At 37.7% G+C, this 23,320-nt stretch overlaps 1 protein-coding gene across 1 annotated transcript in view; it reads left to right on the top strand.

Annotated features, from left to right (window-relative positions):
* LOC103061671 (contactin-6) overlaps window positions 1-23,320 on the top strand; it is a 160,066-nt gene that overhangs the window by 5,406 nt on the left and 131,340 nt on the right. The window contains exon 2 of the mRNA XM_088134694.1: window positions 4,377-4,552. Within this exon, the coding sequence (XP_087990820.1) occupies window positions 4,411-4,552 (142 nt within the window). The 5' untranslated portion in view covers window positions 4,377-4,410. The remainder of the gene's footprint in view (window positions 1-4,376; window positions 4,553-23,320) is intronic.

Genomic DNA, 23,320 nt, shown 5'->3' with positions numbered 1-23,320 from the left:
AGTGATTTAAAGTATTTCAGCTGAAATAGATGTTAAGATCTTAGGAACCTAATGTTGCTACAAGAGAATCAACTTCTCTTGCCATACTAGTTCTACAACATGATCCCAATTAGCCACAAAACATGACTACTGAATTCATGCTCACAGGACTGGTGTCACACTTGTGACTTGCATAACTGAAATAACTTTGATTAAAATTACATTTAATTAAAATTATCTGTTCTAATTCAAAATTGGCCAAATGTTTGGCTATTCCTCCTATCCCTCAACATTATTTTCCCCATATCAAATTTTATAACAAAAGTTCTTTGGGACTGAGGTTTGTTCTCTTGTTCAAGGAAGGGAGGGAGGGAGGAAGGAAGGAAGGAAGGACTTGAACCTGAAAATTTTGGTAGAACTTTTTATCCATGAAAAGAAGGATACAGGATTGCTAAAATGATAAATTCATAGTTATAGAATGTGGCCAAGTGTCAGCCCTCCCAGGTAAACCAGAAAGAAAACACAACCAAATGAGCTACTTCTACTTTATTGATAGGCTATATTGATAGAATCTTGCAAGTCTGAAAGTACAAATCTCCCACCTTCCCTATTTACCACCTGAGTAGTTAGGGCAGATCCTTCCTAAGCTTCTTTTTCTGGCTGTTACTCTGTTGCGGGCTCCTTTCTCTTAGTTAGCATCTCTTCCCCCATCTTCCAAGGTCACCCTCACACGCCATCACATCAAGCCAGTACCAATTTTAAATATTTTGCTCTCATAGCAGTGTTTGCACTGGGTTTTCTCCATCTGCATCCAATTGTTCAAGAACAAATCTGCCAGAAGAATAGATTCCCTCTTCCTGCTCTGTCTAATTTCTGATGTTTGTGCTTACTGTAGCTACATTCTCTATCTAGAATTATAATCAAAGCACACAGAGCAGCAGTGGGGAATTTCTGGTCTGCAGGCTTAATCTGGCCTGTGAGACCAACATATCCAAACTGAATGGGACCAAAACCACTCTTCCATCCTCTGAAACCATCTCTCTAAATGGAAAAACCAAGCCACATGAGAAATGGGACAAGAATATTCCTAGTAGAGTGGAATAGGATCATATCTATGTACCAATGTTCATCCTTTCAGTTCTTGATCACCCTAGACTACCTTAGAGTCACCAAGGGGGGTTCTGTTCACTTTAGCTGAAATGCAACTGGAACTCTCTATATGTCTGGGGACCTTGCTTATTATGGAAGATTTATGAAGTAGAGTCAGTATAAATGGCTTCCTCCATGACACACACTGAGCTTTCATGAATTCTTTGAGTTGCATGTTTTACACAAATACAAGAAGGATTTTATGCTTGCATGTTAAAACGATTAATCTGTACTGAATTTACATTATTTGAAATAATTTCCAAGTTTTTATTTCTTGCTGAATTTTAAGTAATTCATCAGGGTATGCATGATCTGATTAAAGACTCACCTGGCAATCATATGCATCCATTAATAGCTTTACTTCATTGATTTAAACATATTAATTAAGAGAAGACCATAACCAGGAGCTGAATTCCTTATCTATATGCACAGTTTAATAATAATCATACTGTGTGATTAGAATGATTATGGGGACACTGTGAAAAATTCATTTGCTGCAAGTAAGCCAACAACTTTGCATCTGTGTTGAGAAACAATTATAGGGTTTAATTGGGAGCCATGTAATGATGACAGCAGTTATTTCAGTGATTGATTCTGAAATTAAAGTGAGCTGGCAAATTAACCACTAGTGTTTCCAGCATTAGAAAATTTTGGATCCAGAGGACATACATTGTATATAGATTTAAACGGGTGGTGAGGGGAGAATAAAATGAAATTCAGAGGATTGAGTTATGAAATGCTGCAGAATGCCCAACAGGTCCACTAGACCTGATAAAAATGTGAAATTAGATAAAGAACATAAGAACTGAAGAGTTAAAATGAGCAGCAACAGCTAGCTAGCAAGACCCTGTTACCTTATGACTGCATAAAGGCAAACCTTTGAAAGACGGATCCAAGAAATGATTCTGAGCTACAGGCAATTGTTTATAGAACTCAATTGATGTAATATCCATTCAGCTTCACTCATTTTGAAAAATATGTATTTATCTAAAAGCCTTTTTTCCACTATATCTCTCTGAAATTCCTACTCAGCCTTTGAACGTGAATGACTTTTCCATGCATAGGTATCTATTCAAACACTTCCATTTTAAAAATAAGCTCTTCAGATTAAGCTTTATTTATATTTAATAATTTATTTTGCAGTAGAGTCAGGTCAATTATGCTATGCCCATTAAACATCAAGTTAGGAGTTGCCTTTCCATTGTGAAGTTTGCAGGCACTAATTATGTAGTCTAACAAATTGGCAAGATAATTTAATTTAAATTTAATTTGGCTTAGTTTCCATTGGAATTGATCTTGTCTGAATACAAGTCACAAAAAGAAATTTTCAGCCAGGTTCCAAATAGTGTATATTAAAGATGTTTCACATTCCCAGGGAGAGAGACCTCTCAGTGAGGTCTCCTCTTCATCTGCCACTCACAAATGTAGGAGCACCAGATGCCTCTCCATTACAACTCCTTCTAAAACCACTTCCCCAGTAGTAGTCTTGAGATACAACAAAGAATTCAAGCAGAGACAAAAAGGTGGTTATCTTACCTTATGCCAAGGGCAGGAAAATATTTGGACTGTTGGCACACTGGCTTTTGAGTGGAATGTCAGGTTGAAAAGGAACAGGAAGAAGGTGAAAAATTTCCCCAACTCCTGTCTCATCACTCCAATCAATCAATCAATCAATCAATCAATCAATCAATCTAAAATACCTTGTGGAATTAGATTTATACGTAACACTTTCCAAGTGTCAAGCTTTGTCAAACAATATTTTGATGGCAATTGCAAAGCAGGTTTTGGGAAGTGGGCATTGGGCTACATTCACCATGCTGGTAGCAAGTTGCCCACTTTAAATATAATTTGCTTTCACTAATGTTTCCTTGGACTTAGGAGACTTGGGTGGAATAAGAACACTCCAAGGGAACAAAGAGAATTTGGAGGCAGAGGCACAATCTCTTCTGCTCAGGCTACACTGCCATTTTGCAGATTTAGGCAAACTAAATTCCTCTTGCAGCAACTGAAATACCTGAAGGCTTAATGGGCAACAAACGGATCTAAAGAGCACCAATTGCCAATGACTTTCCCTATGCCCCAAAAGTTGATCTGCTGTTTTCAAAATGAAATTATTCCAAAGCATGAACCTAAGTATGTAAGGTCAACATTGTACTTGGGTCTCAACATCTTTGATGTTGTGCTTTGGATTTGCAGGATTTTTCTAGTGATTGAGATTTTTTGTTGCCATTGCCACATCTATCATACAGTGGGCTTTTTCTGACAACTTTTTCTGACTCCTGCAAATGCTCCTGTTTATTATCAACCTCCTCCTCCCCACAAGAAAACATTTGTCTCTCCAAATCTTTTGGATTGCCATTCTATGAAAAGAATTCAGCCAGAAAGCAGAAAGCAAATCTGATTTTGAGTCTGGGACCAGAGTCTTCAGTTCTAGGTGACCACTAAATGAGAGCAGAATACAGACAATTTTAATTCTTTGTTTCTATCAAGTGGTTGTGTGGAATGTTGCTACCCAGAAACGGTAGACTTGATTTTAGGTAACATATTTTTTTCATGACAACAAATGGCTAATCTACCCGAAGTTTTATTATTATTCCAGTGGAAAATATGATTATCTATGAAACACAATTTATTCTGACATTTGTAAATAGCTGTGATCTGTTGCAGACACGATTCATTTTCTCTCTAACAGGCTAAGAGAGACAGATCATGTTTTAAAATAACAGTGTTATCATTATTACATTATCACCCTCATACAAGTAGTATAAATATCCCTTTCCTGCTTTCTTCTTGCCTTTTGAAGTATAATTTGTTCTGATTTATATCTCTGAAATCTTTACTATAAGCAAATTTATTGCATTAGTTGCATGGGCTGTAAAATACAGAGTATTTCCAGATACCCTTTATAGTATATAAGAAAAAAAAAAAGTATCTGTAGTCATGTCATTCTCTGTACTACTATTGAAATGTATGGCTTAGGTGATAGAAATAAGTTGCAATTATTTTTGTAGACATTTGGCTGTTTGCATAGAATACCCCATTAAAAAGAGTTTTTTTCAGACTGTAAAATTTACAGTGGAATTTGCAAGAGGGATATAAAAATTAGTCTGCTGTAAAATATGATACAATATTCTAATATTTTAACTGTGCTTTTCATTGTTGCAGGTATGTTACAGCAACAACATAAAAGTGAAACCTGAATAGCCTCTGTAAATTATAAGTATAATTTGATTTTTCCCCCCTCAAAGGTGGAAGCAAAATGGCACAGATATTGATCTTAACATGAGTTATCACTACAGGCTGGTTGGAGGCAGCTTGGCAATCAATAATCCACGTAAGAAGCAGGATATTGGAACATACCAATGTTTGGTCACAAATTCATTTGGAACGATTCTGAGCAGGAAAGCAAAGCTTCAGTTTGCATGTAAGTTTTGGAAAAAGCATATTTGATGTTCACATCACCTTTATGCAATTATTTTATGTACTGAAAACAATTTATTAGGCAATGAAAATTGCAATAAAATTTGCCACAAATTGGATGAACTTGCTCCTTTTATCTTTTTCATGCTCAGTTCCAAGATCTTTTTATCTAGTAAATAGCATTAGTGAAACAGATATTCAAGGCTTTGCAATAATTATCCACAGATGACTGAAAGGTCAAGAAAGATGAACACAAATTACTTTTTGGTTAATAGAGTTGTTGTGACAACAACCCCCCCCCTTTTTTTTTTTTTGAGGGGGAGAAGAGTGTTTTCCATGTCAAGATTGCTGTTTGTAAAATATCTATTCCGTGCTAAGCTACAGGCTGGAAAATACAGTAATCACAAAAGAATAATGATGTCCAGCATAGTCCCATAAATGTCGCCTGCTGTAATTACCTTCCTGACATTTAGCCACATTAACAGGCACATACACCTCCTCACCTCTGCTTTGTAATTGGCACAGCATTGTGGTCCGCAGCTAAAATATGCAGTTGTCCTTTAAGCATAGATATAGCAATGCATGTGAGTGTTTGTGCACAGGTGAGCCTTTGTGTACTGAAATCATTAATAAGATCAATTGTTGCTATGTTTTTTTTCCATTGTATTACCACATATCATTAATTATATATTCAAATGATAGGCATATCCTCATAAACACAAAGTGAGTATCTTTTTACTAGAGATTGTGGTATATGAAAACTAGGCTATATCCCATACTTGAATGAAATGGAGAAAAATCTACTTCAGAATGGTGAATATTTGCTCAGAACAATTGCCAACATTGCACAATTTACTTTAGCACAAATATCTTTAAAAAGATAAAATTGCTTAGGCACACAGCCTTGTATACGAATTCTAACAGTACTAACAGAGATAGGGAAGGTCAGAAGAAGGGATATTAAAATAAGCACATTCTAGCTCAATTGCTTCAGAAGTAAATTGGTCTTTGTAATTTCTTTTCTCAAGGAGAGTGACCTTGAGGTTAGAGACAGAGTATTCAGGGGATCTGATCTGCTCTCCCCCATGGATTTTTTGGAAATTGCCTTTGGTATGTTATACTTATGATACAGTCGGTGAGCTGAGGTGGCAATTATAGAGAAAAGGAAATGTGAAGTCTGATATTAGCCAGTTATGATTTATTAGAAGATTTGACACCATTTTTCATGGATTAAACAAAGACCAAGGTTCCTAATTATACTACATATGTTAACCAGGTCATCAAAGCAAGAATGTCTGAGTCACACCTAACTCCTGCTTTGTTAAAAGTCACTATGAGCAATTCTCACTGGCTTTCAACTTCTTTAACCCTTTTCTCCCTACCTCAGCTTCCCTCCCACCAAACACCAGCTGTCTCTATGGAATATTTCTTTTTCGGGATTATATCCTGATGAAGTGGGCTATTATCTGCAGAAGCTTATGTAATAATATCTTGATTAGTTTCTAAGGTATGAAACTAATTCTAAGGGGCTCTTTGTTGTTTTTGCTGGAAAAGTCTGAAGCACCTAACTTTCTGAAAAATGTAACACAGAAATTGCTAAGGGAGCTAGGGAAAGGTTAAGTAAATAATGTGTCTCTTCAGATGGTTGACTTGATCAAAGCTCTTCCAACAATCTCGAAACAAGACCCACATAACTTGTTTATCTACCATATCAATGGACTCAGAACAAGCAGGTCATATGAGGAATGAATTCATCTTGCTTGTAAAGTGAGCATCTATAGGACAGTGAAATGATAGAAACATCTCATTTAGAATTTTGAGAGCACATTAAGGGCACTGTCATAAAAGGGCCACCATGATAGGTATGGCCACTCACAAAATGGTCACTTATCCAAAGGCAAAAATTTAGGATGCTCCTTGCTACTTTCTCAGCCTAACTGAACATCTCAGAATGCTCCCTACCACACAACAAATGTAACCCTCCTTCACGCCCTGAACAAGTAGGCAGACTTCAAACAAAACACTAGGTTTCACATATTGCCCATTTTTATTTTCTAAAAGGGGGATGCAGTGGCACAGCGGCTTAATGATGCTGAAAGTTGCTGGCCAGAAATGGTCAACACTTCAGCAGTTCGAGCCCAGCTCCGTGCAGCAGAGCGAGCTCCTGCTTCCTCCCCAGCTCCTGCCAACCCAGCAGCTCGAAAACTTATGTGAGTAGAGAAATGGGGACTTCCACCCTGGTGGGAGGAAAATGCTGGCGGCGCTTGCAGGGGAGATGGGAGCAGTTGCCTGTAACATGGAAGCCGCGCACGCCCGAAAAAGGCGCGAAGCAACAGAAACCCCGCCTCCTGTGCTCACCAGCTGGGCTCTGCTCTAGGAAGGAGGCAATGGCAAACCACTTCTGAAACACCTTGCCTTGAAAACTGCAGGGACTCCTCCAGGCAGTCACCACAGAATCAGTAACGATTAAGTGTGGATAAAAAAAAAAATTCTAAAATATAATACAGTCATTCTGAGGGGAGGGGGGAACCCAGACCACTTAGAATCAACCCCAGACCACATCTCCTTAAACTTTTCACAGATACCTAAACAGAGACATATTCAAAAGCAACTTGAACTAAGTTGTGCTCTTTTTCCTCTTCCCTATCTTTCTAACCTCATCCCTATTTGGGCCGCCTGCTACACTAAGACAGAGATGTTTTTAATTCTCATTAATAAAACATGCTTCTAAAATCAGTTTTATGATGCTATTTCTGTCATCAGTAAAATATTAATTATTAATCATTTTCTGTTTCTATTATACATTTTCCTGTCCTGCAAAGGTCAGACAAAAGAAAGCATGTAGAGGATGAGACGATTCTTAGATTATTTGTTTGTTTGTTTGTTTGTTTATGGTATCCATGTAAAGGCAATCCCTTCTGCTATTTCTCCTATGCTTTTGAGCATTTCAGTTGGACTCTCTAAGAGTATGCTGACCACTAGGGTAGAATAAGGAATATCCTTAAACAATCAATTGGAAGGAACTTTATAGGTCAGCTAGCCCAGCCCTTGTCTGATAGATCACTGTTTACTCCTCCAAAAGTCTTGCTTAAATTTTAACACATAATTAAGAAAAAATAATTACTGCAGGTACTGCAAGCTCCCACTGGACAATGGCCCTGTTTCTGTGCCCTCCCACATTTCTGTTCCAGGAAAGTGCTTGCCAATTGCTTTTCTTTCTGTGAGTATTTTCCTGGACATGTGTGTACAAAGTTAAAGCATCACAATGCACTTCTATGCAGGCAGAACAAGCAGCTTAAAAAAAACCTTTCTTTGTGCCCTGCTTTATTCTATCTATCTATCTATCTATCTATCTATCTATCTATCTATCTATCTATCTATCTATCTATCTATCATTACAGTCACAATGGCCTGATCCAGCAGGAAGGGCATGTTATGGACCTCATCGGTTAAAGCATTCTGACTAGTTGGGTTAGGAGGAGAGCCTTTTCTGCTGTTGCCCCCACCTATGAAACATCTTGCCCCCAGATGTGAGGCTGGCCCCCACTCTCCTGGCTTTCCAGAACAGCATTAAGACCTGGCACTACCACCTAGCATGGGGATCTAAAGGGGGCTCACAGCACTGGGGGTAGCTGGTGGTCTAAGGACACTCTCCCCATCTTTTAACCATGTATGTTTTTTGTAAAGATTTTTTTTACTGTTTTTATCACTTTTTTATTTGTAAGCTGCCTAGAGTCACTTATGTAGTGAGATGGGTGGTGTGTAAATTTGATAGATAAATATAAATAAATATTACTGAATTTATAAGGCTGCCCAACTAAACAGTGTGGTTTGGGGTGGTGTACAACATAAACTACCACCACCACCACCCATCACACGCATAATGTTAAAACATCCACAAAACGTAAGTATGAAATACAGAATATAAAATAGTGACCCAGCACCATAATAAAAACAACCAAAGGGGGACTCGATTCAACTGGCTTTGTTGACATTCTTCACCTCATTTATCTGATATTTGAGATGGAGTGCCTTAGTAAATTGTTTTATGCATCCACCCTTCCAGACCATCTTGTCTGAGCACTCCTGCAAGGAGCAATCCAGTCCTTATTTTTCTGATCTTAATTCTTACTGAGAAAAACCCAGTGATGGGGAAATGAGCTTCAACATCTGAATCAAGACTCATGTTCTAAATCAGTGTCTGGTTACAGTGATGGAATGGATGGGGGCAAATACAGTAAGGTTCCCTGTGATAGGAAGATGATTTTGTGGGTGGGTATTTCCTGCATGTGAGAATTTAGGAGCTTGTCTATTCTAAATGGAGTTTCACTTCATTTATAGTGTGGAGGGATTCCTAGGTCAACTTTGCTATTGGATGTCCTATCTTCCTCATTACAGTTCAGATCATTAAACTCATCAAAAACGATCCTGTTGCATGTGTCATAATTGACAAATTTAATATTGTAGTTACTTGTGGACAGGACTTCTCAATGGTGGCATCTGATGTCTGGAATGTCTTCCCTACGGAAATCCTTGGGATGCTTACTATTATGTCAGAGTTCCTTTTATGAAGAATTTTATTCCATTTTCATTTCTCCCTCCCCCCCTTTTAAATGCATATTTCATATAGTTTACATTTATTTTACTTTATATTTTATTTTTTAAAAAATATATTGTAAACTTCTTCAAAAGGGAGTATATGGAAAGCTGGGAAAATCATCATCATCATCATCATCATCATCATCATCACCACCATCATTTTTCCATCTTTGCTACCCCTACCTGGAAATAACAGAGATTGAACATTGGATCATTTGTATACTAAGCATGACACCTATATTTGGTTGTAAGGCAAAGACCTCCTGACTTACATTTTTATTCTACTTTTCTGTAGTTTTAATGTTTAAGAACTATCACTTTTTTTGGTCTTTTTTGCTACTCCTATTGCAATTCTATTTGGTTGCATCCTTTTTTTCTTATGTTGCATCTCCCCCACCCCCCAGCCCCACATAGAAATTCATTTTCTATGTAGGAATTTCAACATAATTAATCTGAAAAAGTTTCCTTAGATAAAATTTAGAAGTAACCGTATTCTTATTTGGTGCTATGTATTGGAGGGGGTCATTCTTAAAAGGTGCCAGATACGGTCCCAAGCATCTGCATTTAAAGGCTTCAGGTAGCAGGTAATGGAGAGGACCTTTCCCAGAGTCATGTTATGTTCAGTCTGCTCTCTTCATGAAAAGTTTCTCCTAAACAGGCATAGAGCTTAACTAACAATCTGCATTAATGTTTTATACTTGACCGTCACAGATTTAATTTCTCCACTGCCACTCCACATTATTGCTTGCAGGGAAGCTCACTGCCATAATTCACATGCTCAATAGCTTGGCTTGGTTTTAGAAAACTAGTTGCAGGAATGTCAATTTCTGTGGTGGCTATAATGTGTTGTTCTCCAAGTTGCCAAGTGGTGATAAATCTGTATTCAAGAGTACATTCAGGGTGAGTGTATCTAATCAATAAATGTGGTTGTTTGTTTTCTCTCCCAATTAACTGGGTTAGGAATAGATTTCTTTTTCAAAAACACAGACCCAGAGAAAAAGGCAAGTTTCAAGCTGGCATTAAATGAAAATGTTTAATACTGTACAAGATACATAGAAAGTCAACTGCATGTTGATAAATCGTTGGACTTGCTCTGCCATTCACAGTATCAGATGGTGCTGCAGTGGTGCTCAGGTAATGCTACAAAATATCCTCTCCGCACCACTTCAATAACACTGAGAGCCAGTTAATCTGGGAAGAGTCTAATATGTAATTCTGGTGTGTACCAGCATTGCAGAGTAATGCTGTACAGCAGAACAAATATTAGCATAGAAAAGAATCACATTCTAGAGTACTTCGATATATCAATACCCCACGATGGAAGACGGAGTACTACAGCATCTCTCACGCAGTAACAATATCAGAATAGAATAGTGCTCTTTGAACTAAGATACTGGGATCTGATTTCTCTTTTCATTTTGTTATCTTTTGATATCCTCTCCTGTTTCCTATTTGATATCCTTTCCTGTTTTCTTTTTCTTCTATATTATCTTAGAACTTCCTATGTGATACATTTTCTCATATTATTTTTGTAAAAAGAAAAAAAACTGGCTAGGGATTTTTGAATCAGATTCTTGTTATTTCATTATAGATTTAATATTTGATCATATTATTATAGATTTAATATTTGGACCTTGTGACTAGTGTTCAGCCAAAGCTAATTGTCCTATTTTCAGCTAAACATTCATTTTATATTTTTTAATTCTGCCTTCTGTGGAATGTCCTGTTTGTCCATTTTAATGTTCACTTCCCACAGAATACAGAATTAAGAAACATGAATGCAACATTAAGCTGCATTGCTAGTGATGGCTGAACACTAATCACAAAGTAGATCTACAAAATGTCAGCCTCCTGGCACAACAAAGCAGATTTTTTCCCCCAAAAATTACTACAGAGGCAATAGAAATCAATAAGCATCGTAATAATTTAAATGAGGAGGGAGGTTATCAACTGTCACCTGCATGGTGATTAACAAGTAGCTGTGGTCATTCCATTCCATTAAACACAGGAGAACATGGCATCTTTTGCTGCATTCAGTTCAAATCCGCTCTGAAGAAGCTAGAAGCACAGCTACTAAAATATCAGCACTTATTCATTGCCTTTCATACCCTTACCCAGATGTCATTTCACAAATAAATAGCAGCTGTGAAAACTTATACTCTATATTTAGAAGCTAATTTCCACTACAAGTTTTTGAATTACTAGATAACACAAGCCAGGATCGCAATAATGGTCCTCTGCAGTGCAATAATGTTCAAAGGCTACATAAATGTATAGATGCATTGATTCCATGCTCGGGATTAAATGTTATCATCTGTGACAGAGTTTAACTTCCTTAATAAGTGCATGGTCACAAGATAAACAGAACTGATAAATGACAACTATAAACATTATATAACCAAGTGTGAACAGGAATATGCAAAGGGAAATAATCCTATTTGGATTTCTAATTTAGATCTTTGAAGGTAGTAGAAAAACTTTTCTGATTTTAAATATGCAGAACTGTGACTTTCAGTAGGGTAGTTAAAAATAAATATTTATCTTTGAATTTCTTTATGCATCAGCCTGTTAGAGAAGTTCAGTTAATTAATAATTTTAAATATCCCTATATTACATTATTACATTTATACAACAGGAGGAAGCAAGAGACTGTATATTTGGGTGGGTGGGTAATTCCCTAATCAGAGTAGATTCAACTGGACATGAAGATAATTAAGACAATACTCAGCTTGATGTATGTATGTATATGTGTGAGGAAAGGATCAGAAAATAGCATTTCAAAAACTTTGAATAATTTGGCCATGATTATTCAAATGTATATGACTACCCATCTATCCAGTGAAACTGGGTTGCAAACAAAATATGGGTAGTCCTTGTTTTGCAACTGCAACTGGGACCACAACTCAGTTTTTAAACAAAGTGGTCAGACCTGTGTTACAGATTTGCGAAGGTTGTAAATATGGGGATTGGTCACAAAGTTACTTTTTCATCAGTATCATAACTGCAAATGGTCACTAAATGAAGCAGTCACTAAATGAGGACTACCTGTAAAAACAAATTCTTTAAAATCAAGAAAAAGATCAAATTGAAGCTCTATAAAAATCTTAATTTTAATTTTTTTTTTTATCACATACATGCCAGAGCTCCAGTAACTTAAACATCCTGGTTCCAATGGCTGGGGAAACAGCCAGGTTTTCATAGCCTTCTGAAAGACAAGCAAATTTTAGGCCATCTCCACAGGGGAGGCTGTTCCATAGGGCAGATGCCATGATAAAAAAGTCACACTTTCTATGACCCACTGGATGACACTGCCTCACCAAAGGGACCCAGAGTATGCCCATACTGCCAAAGACAGGCAGAAACCATTGGGGATAGGCAGACCCATGAGTAACCTGGCCCTATGCCACCTAGGCTTTAAAAGGTGACAATCGGCATGTGGATTTGCACTGAAAACCCACTCTAAGCCAGTGCAGCTCATGTAGCCATGGTAGAACATGGGCAAACCATGATGTGCCCAATACTACAGGTGCCACCGCATTCTGGATAAGGTGAAGCTTCTGAATGCTCTTTAAGGACAGGCCGATGTAGAGTTCATTGCAATAGTCTAACTGGGAGGTGACTAAGGCATGAGTGACCGTGAGCAGTGCCTCCTGATCTAGGAAGAGGCACAACTGGCACATTAAATGTATTTGTGAAGGCTACAGCTACAGCTGCCACCCTCCATGAGGGTTCTCAGTTTCCGCACCAACTCTGCTTGGGGGAATGTAATCCCATTCAGAGTTACAATGGACAATCACTAGTTCCAGAAGGCTTTAATATCCATAGACAGTCAGACATGTAAGGTTGAACCAAAGCCAGTTTTTCCACATCCAGACCCACAAGCCTCCAGGCACTGGAAAAGCATTTCAACAGCACTGGATGGCTCAGGGTAGAGATGTATAATAGTGCCAATGGATGACCTCACCAGTGATTTCATAAAGATGTTAAACAAAAGTGGGGAGACAATTGAGTCTGCAGCACTCCACAAAGCAAAGGCCCAGGACTGGACTTCTTGTCCATCCCCCTCCCCCCCAAAAAAACCCTCTGATTTGAACAGCCTTGGAGGAAGAAGAACCACTGCAGAACCCTCACTCCCAACCCCCTCAGCTAACCCAGAAATATCAGTGGTAACAAAAGTTTCTGAGAGATCAAAGGGAACCAGGATAGACACAATATTCTCCTCCCAGGCTCACCAGAGGTCATCTATAAGCACAAGCAGTGTCATCTTGATGCTGTAATCTGGTTTGAATCCTGACTACAATAGGTTATGGTTAGATAATCTGCTTCCTCAAGAATCCTTTGAAGGGAAGGTTGGAGACTGGGTGAAAATTCCCCAGTATAGTCAGGTCCAGCAATGACCTCTTGAGAAGGGAACAAACCACTGCTTCCTTTGAGGGAGGTGGAAAATCTCTTCCCACAAAGAGGCATTTACTTGAACTCAGCTACATTTCACCTCTTGTGAGGCTGTATCCAACTAACATACAGATGGCAAGGTAGCACTTAATACGATGATGTGCCATCAAGCTGGTGTCAACTCTTAGTGATCACATAGATTTTCTCCTGGATGATCTGTCTCCAACCTGGTTCAGGTCTTCTAATGGTTCCTCCATTGCTGTTGTAATGTGTCCATTCCCCTTGATGCTGGTCATCCTCTTTTTGAATTTCTTTCCACCTTTCTCAGCATTACAGTCTTCTCCAGAAAGCTATTCACTGCCTGGAAATTCTGGGAGCTGAAGCCTAACACATCCAAAGGGCAGTAACTGGGGAAGATTTCTCAAAATGTGGCCATACATGGCTGATTGATTTAAGAAGTTAAGTTGAAATAGAGTTGGTTAGTACTTAGATGGGAAACTGCCAGAGAATACCAGAGTTGTAGGCTAGAACTAGAAATTCCCCAACCCCCAAAAAAGGACTCTAAAAGAAGGCAATAGTAAATGACTCTCATGTTGCTGCAAAATGATGGATATGTCCACAGAGTCACCACAAGTCAAGCTCAGCTCAAAGGAAATGTAACCTTTTACTAGCTGGGGAAGGCTGAGGTTGTAGTCAGCCCCATATAGTGCACTGTTTTATCTAGTATGAAAATAGCCCTTGGAGTACTTATTAAACCCTTGTCACAAATTATTTTTGCAAACTGTTTTAAATATTTGCTGACTTGGTTTATTTAACATGCTATGAGGGAAATAGGTAGGGTATAAGGATAGATAGAAGATAGATAGATAGATAGATAGATAGATAGATAGATAGATAGATAGATAGATAGATAGATAGATAGATAGATATGGTTGATAGGACATCTTTGTCAGAATTATCATTCTCAGAGCCAAAGCAAACATGTCCAATATGAATGGCATGTAGCTATGTATCTTTTTTTTCTCTACTAAGTAACAGAGGAGAGTAGATAATCCTATCAGTCTAATGAATTGGAAAGTAGATCATAGTTATTCCATATGAACTCACACATAACACAATTGGAATCCACACCATTTATCTTGTATGACTAGAAAGCTGAGATTGTTGTGGTCTGTTACTGTAAAGATTCCCACACAGGCATAACTACAAATTTAGTTAGGAAAAAGGCACATCTTTCATTTGCTAACTATCCTATGGCCACTCACAGCTGCTCACCACTTGTTAAGAACTTCTCTCTGTCTGCTCCTAAATCAGGCCCTAATGAAATCAGAGAATGATAAAGTTGGAAACAGCAATTCAGAACATCAAGTCTATTGTCCACTCCATAGAGAATTTCAAATTAAAGAAATTGAGTCTCTAGCTGTGTAAGCGATCACCATTTCTTGAGGTAATTGGTTCCATAGTTGAACTGCTCTTACTGTTGGGTTATTTTTGTAGCATTCAACTAGTATCTGCCTTCCTGTAACTTAAGTTCATTATTTCATATCTTGCCATCTAGATGATAGAAGGTACATCTTTGCTCATTTCTCTGTGACATCCTTTCAGGTACAAATGCTACCACATCCCCTCTAACCATCTCTTTTCAAGGTTAAGCATTTCTCATTTTTTCTCATAAGAATTTATTTTTCTAACCCCAGATCATCCTTGCTGGTTAATGGTATCAAAACATCCTGAGAGGTCCAAAAGAACTGAGGGGATCACACTGCCCCTCTCTTTTTCCTGGCACAGGTCATCCCACAGGACAACCAAGGTGGTTTCTGATCACCCTGAAACTGGATTGAAATGGATCTAGAAAATCAGTTTCACCCTGAAACTCATCCAATAAAACAGAACAGTGCTGTAGACACTTTTACTTCTGGAATTGCATTAACTGCACAAGCTAAGTCATGGCAAATATGAACAACTGGATCTTCAGAGTGTCCCTCAAATTTCTCACAGTGGGCTACCAAGGGTACAACAGATCCTTTCTTTGGTCCAGATTGCAACAGGCCCCTTTGGAAAAGTTCCACTAGATGACATGGATCTTACATCTTTATATTTTACCACCCACGTTAGCTTGAAACATAGTTCTGTACCTCATTCAGAACCTTTCATCATTCTTGTAATATTCACTAATTCTATCAATCTATTATTTTAAGCAATGAAATCAATCATGCTTTTAGATTTATATTCAATACTCTGCCATGTGTACATCTGAAAAGACATAGGCTTAATGCACATAATGCTAACAAAAATAGCTTTTTCTAACAGATGTCACCAAATAGTCACCATTCTAATTCATTCTTAGGTTTCTGAATGGCCCTATAGATTCCTACTTTCATTATGCAATTACCTAGATTTCACTAATTTATATTTTCTGACATACATTTTATCCTTTAATTCCTAATTAAACCCACACCTTCTATTCCCTTCCTCACATGGGTTAATCAACTCTACTAGAATAAAATACCTTCATTCAGATCTATTGTATTTTTGCCTTTCTCTTAGTTTCACAGACATAGAACATATTATGCAAATTGATTGAGGTGGGATACAAATGCAATAAATACCTTAAGTAATTATATTCTTCTTTCTTTAATTCCTTATTTTTGGCTTCACCATTTACTCCTGTTACACTCCAAATCACATTCTTCAAATATGCCATGGTTGTCAACTGATGGGCCACCAATGTTGACCTCCATTACCCATCTTGCCTTTGGCTATAATGCAATCAATTACCAGCTAACATTGATTAGACTTTATGGACAACCTTTTAATATGACAATCATTCAGGTTTATGCTCCAACCACTGATGCAGAAGAGGAGGAGATTGATGAGTTGATCAAGTTCAATTTGAAATCGACAGAACATGCAAGCAAGGTGTGCTGATTGTGATTGGAGACTGGAATGTCCAAGCTAGAAACATTAAAGAGGAAAATGTAGTTGGATTGTATGGTTTAGGAAACTAAAATGAATCAGAAGGATAATTTTTTCAGAATCTCCTAACACTGTCTTCAAACAACCAAAATGATGACTCTATACATGGACTATAGATGGAGTATATAAAAATCAAATTAACTATATTATTACTAAAAGGGGGTGAAGGAGCTCAGTTATAGACATGGGCAGGTGCTGGCTGGGGAACAGGTCACAAACGGCTTATATGTAAGCTCCAAGTTAAGCTAAAGAAGAAGTAGAAAGCCAGTCAGTTTCCATGATATAATCTTGAAAATATACCCAGCATTTTCAAGGAGAACATCAGGAATTGCTTTGAAGTCCTGAATCTCATTTATAGAGAACCAGAGGAATTATGGAATAACATTAAAATGTTGCTAAGGATGAATGTGAAAACAGACTGCCAAAAGTGAAGAAAGAAGAGAAAGCAAACTGGATGTCAGAACAAACCATGGAGAGGAGAGGAGAGGAGAGGAGAGGAGAGGAGAGGAGAGGAGAGGAGAGGAGAGGAGAGGAGAGGAGAGAAGAGAAGAGAAGAGAAGAGAAGAGAAGAGAAGAGAAGAGAAGAGAAGAGAAGAGAAGAGAAGAGAAGAGAAGAGAAGAGAAGAGAAGAGAAGAGAGCCAAGACAAACAAAAATCTCAGAAAGGAATTTAACAGAGTTTCAGAGAACTGTTAGAAGAGACAAGAAGCAATATTACACCAACATCTGTAAAGGGATTTAAGATGGAAGCAGACATGGAAAAGCAAGGAAATTTCTCTGAAATCAGAAGGGAGTTCCAGTCATGAGTTGGTTAAACAGTCAGCCAGATGTTTAGACTGGATTTGGCATTTTTATCCACCTATAGAGTCCTTCCTAAGGTCCTGGGATAAGCAGATGTTGTTGTTTGATATTGTTAAAGTTATTGCAGGATGTAAGCTGCCTTTTGCAATTGACAAATGGTCTTCAAGTGATTCCCCAGATTTATTGGGATTGCACCCAAGGTGCCTATTACTATTAGTACTATCTTTGCTTTCTTTTGCCACAGTCATTCTAATTCTATTTGCAGGTCTTTATTTTTTTTGTGATTTTCTCCAGTTCTTTCTCTTTTGCTTCTATTCTGCTGTCTCCAGGTATTCCAATGTCCAATATCCAGACTTTTTTGTCTTTCTTATCAACAATTGTTAAGTCTGGGGTATTGTGTGGCAGCTGCTTGTGTGTTTGAATTCCAAAGTCCCAGAGCACTTTAGATTCTTCATTTTCTATTATTTTGTCTGTTTTGTGGTCCCACCAGTTCTTGCTTGCAGACAAATGGTATTTCTTGCAGATATGCCAATGCACCATTGTTGCTACTTTGTCATGCCGTTGTTTGTAGTCAGTCTGTGCAATCTTCTTGCAGCAGCTGACTAAGTGGTCCACTGTTTCTTCAGCTTCTTTGCAGAAGTAACATTTGCTGTCTGTTGCTGTCTTCTCAATTCTAGCTTTGTATGCATTTCTTCTTAAGACTTGGTCTTGTGCAGCCAAAGTTAGCCCCTCTGTCTCTTTCTTCAACTTTCCTGCTCTTAGCCATTGCCAGGTCTTGCTGTTATCTGCTTTGCCTGCTAGTTTTATGTGTGTGCGTGTACTGACCATGGAATACTTTGCCTTGCCCTGTCTCTTTTCTATTCTTCATTTGGTCTTTCTTGTAGGCCAGTTTGGTCTCTTCAGTATTCGGTAAGCCTTCATGGTGTATGAGCTTCAGTGCAACTTTTTCACTATCCTTCAGATATTCTTCTAATGCCCTTTTTTTCTTCTTCAGTGTTCTAGTGTACTTGCAATATTCCACACCCACCTATACTCCTTGGTAGGTAGAGTCTATCAACATCACTGCATGCCTGAGGGGCATTATTCTTCTGGTCTTCCTATCCAGGGCTTCTAGTTCTGCTTGAGTCCAGTCCACTATTCCAGATGTGTATCTAATGACTGCAATTGCCCAGGTGTTAATTGCCTTGATGGTATTTCTGCCACTGAGTTTGGACTTTAAGATCTTCTTCACTCTTCTGATGTATTCACTACTAACCTTCTTCTTGATTTCAATGTGCTTGATGTTGTCAGCTTGAAGGATGTTCTGGTATTTGTAATGATCTTCTTCATCCAGACTCTTGATGTTATTTCCATAGGGCATCTTGATTCCTTCAGTTTTCACTATTTTCCCCCGGTTGACAATAAGGGTGGCATGTTTGTCCAGCCCAAACTCTACTGCAATATCTTGGCTGTATATTCAGACAGTGTTGAGCAGCAAGTCTATTTCAGATGGTGTTTTTCCATACAGCTTCAGCTCATCCATGTAAAGGAGGTGGGATAGCCTGGCAGATGTTTTGATGTTTGATAGCCATGGCCTGACTTGTTCAGTATTGTTGACAGAGGAATCAATGCAATGACTAAAATTATGGTTGGTCACACAGTCAGCCAGATGTTTAGACTGGATTTGGCACTTTTATCCACCTATCAAGTCCTTCCCGAGGACCTGGAATAGGCAGATTTTGTTGTTTGATGGTTTGATGGTGTTAAAGGTATTGTCATAGGATATAAGCTGTCCCAAGTAAAGCTGTCTTTTGTAATTGACTGATGGTGATTTTGCCAATTTTTTATTATTATTATTATTATTATTATTATTATTATTATTATTATTATCATTATTATCATTATTATTATTATTATTATTATTTTATCCCAACTTTTAATATATATAACTCAAGGCAGTGAACATACCTAATACTCCTGCCTCCTATTTTCCCCACAACAACACCCCTATGAGATGGGTTGGGCTGAGAGAGAGTGACTGGCCCAAAGTCACCCAGCCAGCTTTCATGTAAAGCAACAAGCAATCAAGAAATATGTTGCAGACTAACACTTGATAGAGCAAATGCTTGGTAGATTCAAATGCCATGATGTGTCTAAACCTACAAAGATCACAATCGTGCAAGCCATGGTATTCCTGTGATACCCCCTGAAAGTGAAAGTTGGACTTTGGAAAAGCAGGATAGGAAGAGTATTGATGGTTTTGAATTTTGGCATTGGAGAAGACTGCTGAAAATACCATAGATGGCCAAGGAAACAAACCAATGGATCATTGAACAAATCAACCCAAAGTGTTCACTGAAGGCACAAATGACCAGGCTCAAATTATTTAAATCAGTTCTCTGCAGAAGGCTGGGAAAGGTGGAAGGAAAGACAAAAAGAAGATGACTGGCAGCAAGGTGGATGGACTCAGCTACAGTGGTGACGAGTGCACTTTTGGAAGACCTGAAAGAGTAGGTTTGGGACAGATTTTCATGAAGAAAATCTATCTATATGGTCTCTCAGAGTTGACAACAACTTGATGACACATAATCAATCATGTCCCACAATCATGTCAAACAATCATGTCCCACAAACTATGTGTGGTACATGTTCTATTTTCTAAGTCTATAATTTTGAATTTATGCCTGTTATTTTCAGATCATTTCTTTAACCTTTTTGAATTTTATTTCTTTCTTCTAGGATATTATATCCTTCCTTATTTTGTGTCATCTGCAAATATGATAACCATTTTGCCAAAACCTCTTCCAAATGATTAATAAGCATGTTGAAGAGAACATAGCTTAGGTAGTAATAGTAGTAGTTGAATAGCTTATAACTAAATGCAATATAACATCAAAAATTAATTCACTGGAATCCAATTTAAAATCATAACTACAATTTAGAGCTTTAGTAACCTGAATGTCCATAACATTTAAAACAATCATTAAAAACTGTATCTATATAGCAATACATTATTGCATAAAATGAATATATCAGCTTCACCAAAGCCCATAAAAAAAGAAACATTTTAATGCCTTTTTAATTTTTGATAGATCAGACTGCAGGCATAATTCTGCTGGAAATTGATCACAGAGGACTGGTGCTAGATAGGAAAAAGCTGCCGAACCTGATATGGTTATTTTAGAATAAGGAGGTACCATAGGTCCTGGCAAGGCTATTAAGCTGAGCACATAGATACATGAGCTACAAGCAGATTTTCCAAAGAATTAGGTGTGCACATGATTAAGGCCCAGTGAGTTAGCCCCAGCATCCTAAATAGATAGTCGGCCTATTTAGAGGAAGGCATGGGAAGTTGGGTGGAGACCCAGTACCCTGAAAACTGCACTGTTATGGATCTGGAACAGAGGATGAAGAGAGGTCATTTGGCCAACAAGCTGCTTCAACAGTCTAGATATGAGACAGGATTTGAACCAGCTGCTTTGTCATCTCCATTGTAAGAAATTGGTGACCCTATGAACATTCATTAAATGGAAGCTACAAGTTTGGGTGGTTTTACTGATGAGTTTTAAAGAAAATCCCTCATCAGTTTAGACCATTAGGTTCTTAACCACTATCATGGCTGAGAGGTGGCAGTCCTGAAAACAGAAATAAGGGATGAATAGAGTAGTGGGCCAATCAGAATGGAATACAACAATCTCTCTCTCTTGTTCACGTTCAATTTGTGATAGTGGGAATGCATTCAATCCAAGAACCTACTCCAACTAGTTCTGAAATTTCTGATATCCCACTTGATACCTCCCTTTAATCTGTATCTTGATATCACCTTCCAGTTTGAAGCTATCCAGTTTGGTAAAGGACCATGAGTTATCATTCTCTGAGTCTACTTGACTACTGAGTCAAGACAGCTAAGTATTCGTTTAACTATTATTCCATCAAGCACACATTTAATAATCATTAGGATCAGAACATTATGGAGTACTCTGTCATATATTTATTTCCCATAAACTAAGGATTACTGTACAGACAAAATAAGAAAGGAAAAAGATCAACGTAATAGCTATTATTCATTCATTCATTTGTTCATTCTTTCAATTTATATCTTGCGATTTGTACAGGAGCTCAAGGTGGCATACAGATCCTCCCCTATTTTTTCCCACAACAAAATCCCATGAGGTATGTTGGTGCTTTCTACAATTCTGAGAATTTTCAGACATGCATTTCTGGCATGCTGGCCAAAAATTCTCACAGTCCTGGTATTTACAGTATGTTATGATGAGTTTGGAACTTTGTATGTTACTTGCTAACCTAGATAGGATATGACAAGTTTTAAAATAAGTCATAATTAGTAGAATGAGAGTTATACAATCAAATTAAGAAAAATATATTTAGCACAATCAAGGAAAACATTTTTCCTCCATATAAGGAGGTTCTTTACTGACAGTTAGAAAATCTAGAATGAGGTTCCCCCTGACAACTGTGTGGGCTCTCCCACCCTGATGGTGTTCTCCCAGGCCTTGAGATAGGGTGTATGCAGCTGCTGGCAGGATTTGTGTGTGCATGTGTGTATGGGTGTTGTTGGCCAGACCCCCCTCCTCTGCCTTTTTTGTTTTCCATATTTCATTTTATTTATTTACTTATTTATTTGTTTGTTGCTGTTGTTGTTCTTCTTATATTGTGAGCCACCCAGAGTCATTTGGAGTTAGGCAGTGCTTTAAACTAAACTAAACTAAACTAAACTAAACTAAACTAAACTAAACTAAACTAAACTAAACTAAACTAAACTAAACTAAACTAAACTAAACTAAACTAAACTAAACTGGATATTGTCATCAGGACCTCTTCACATAAGAGGATTTTCTAATGGATATCACTTGCACACAGCTAGAAAGTGTTAGATAAAATGACCCTTAGTGATGAAAGACTTAGCAATTCTGTTTCCGATAAGCATGAATCTGGGTAAAATAATTTTTGGAAAACCAAAAGGAGAAGTGTTAAAACATTTACAAAATTGCATGTTGGCTGAAATCCTAAACTGAAATCCTAAATATTGTCATGGAATGGAAGCATGTTTGTACCACATGTTTTAGAACCCAATTAGATATAACTCCTACAACTTTAAAGACCCAGCTTCTAAGGATTACAAATCTTCCTTTGCTTCCTGTCCACCAGAACATTTTTAGACTTCATTTATAGATATAAATCATATTCCTTCATTTGAATTCCATAAAATATAAAAATATAAAATATAATGGAAATGTAAGTCCATAAAAAGGATGTGATACATTGAAAAACAGCTTCTATAAAAGAGTTCCATAAAAAATTCTCACTCATATTTAGGTAACTCTATTCTATATAGCAATGTGTTCTCCATGACAGCAGGCAGGCACATAGGAAAGTTGTCTTTTCCCAGTTTTCTGTTATCCCAGTTCTTGTTTTCACCATGAAAAGATCAATTATTAACCCATCCACAACCATTACATTCATTCAATTAGAGTAACTTATTCTAGGATGTGAGTTTCATGTTAAAATTAATCAGAAACTGTTTCTCAAGGACTAGCAGAGCACAGGCACCAGAAAATGCAGCAGCAGATCCTTTCCAGCTGTATAAGTGCTTTAACAGAGAAAAATGTTTAAGTTTCTGCACAATCCCAGGTTCATCGTGGAGCTCTGTTAATGTCCACATATGCCTAATCACTGTTGAGGGTACCAGGTTATCCACTGTTGTTAATCATTGGTCAGGCCAGCTAAACATTTCCAAGCACTTAACAGTAGTTCACCTAAGTTGCTTATGTTTAGCCAGCAATGTTCATATTTATGAACCCTCATAGAAGAAAGTTGTAGGTACAGCCCCATATAATGCCAAAGAGTAGAAGGGAACCCCAAGAAAATAAAGCCAGCCACAAAGCCACAAAGCCACAGCCTAAGGGACAGCTGCCAATTGATTCAATTTCCATATAGTTTAACTGCAGTCTGAACAGGAGATTAACAGGTAAACAGAATGATTCGAGTAATCCAAACTTCATCTT

This window comes from Python bivittatus, unplaced genomic scaffold (assembly GCF_059951505.1).
Source record: "Python bivittatus isolate LINGU-HERP-01145 unplaced genomic scaffold, Pbiv_v1 ctg000080_np1212, whole genome shotgun sequence".
Lineage (NCBI taxonomy): Eukaryota > Metazoa > Chordata > Lepidosauria > Squamata > Pythonidae > Python > Python bivittatus.
Note: the sequence above shows the minus strand (reverse complement) of the source record. Positions and strands in the feature narration are given on the sequence as shown.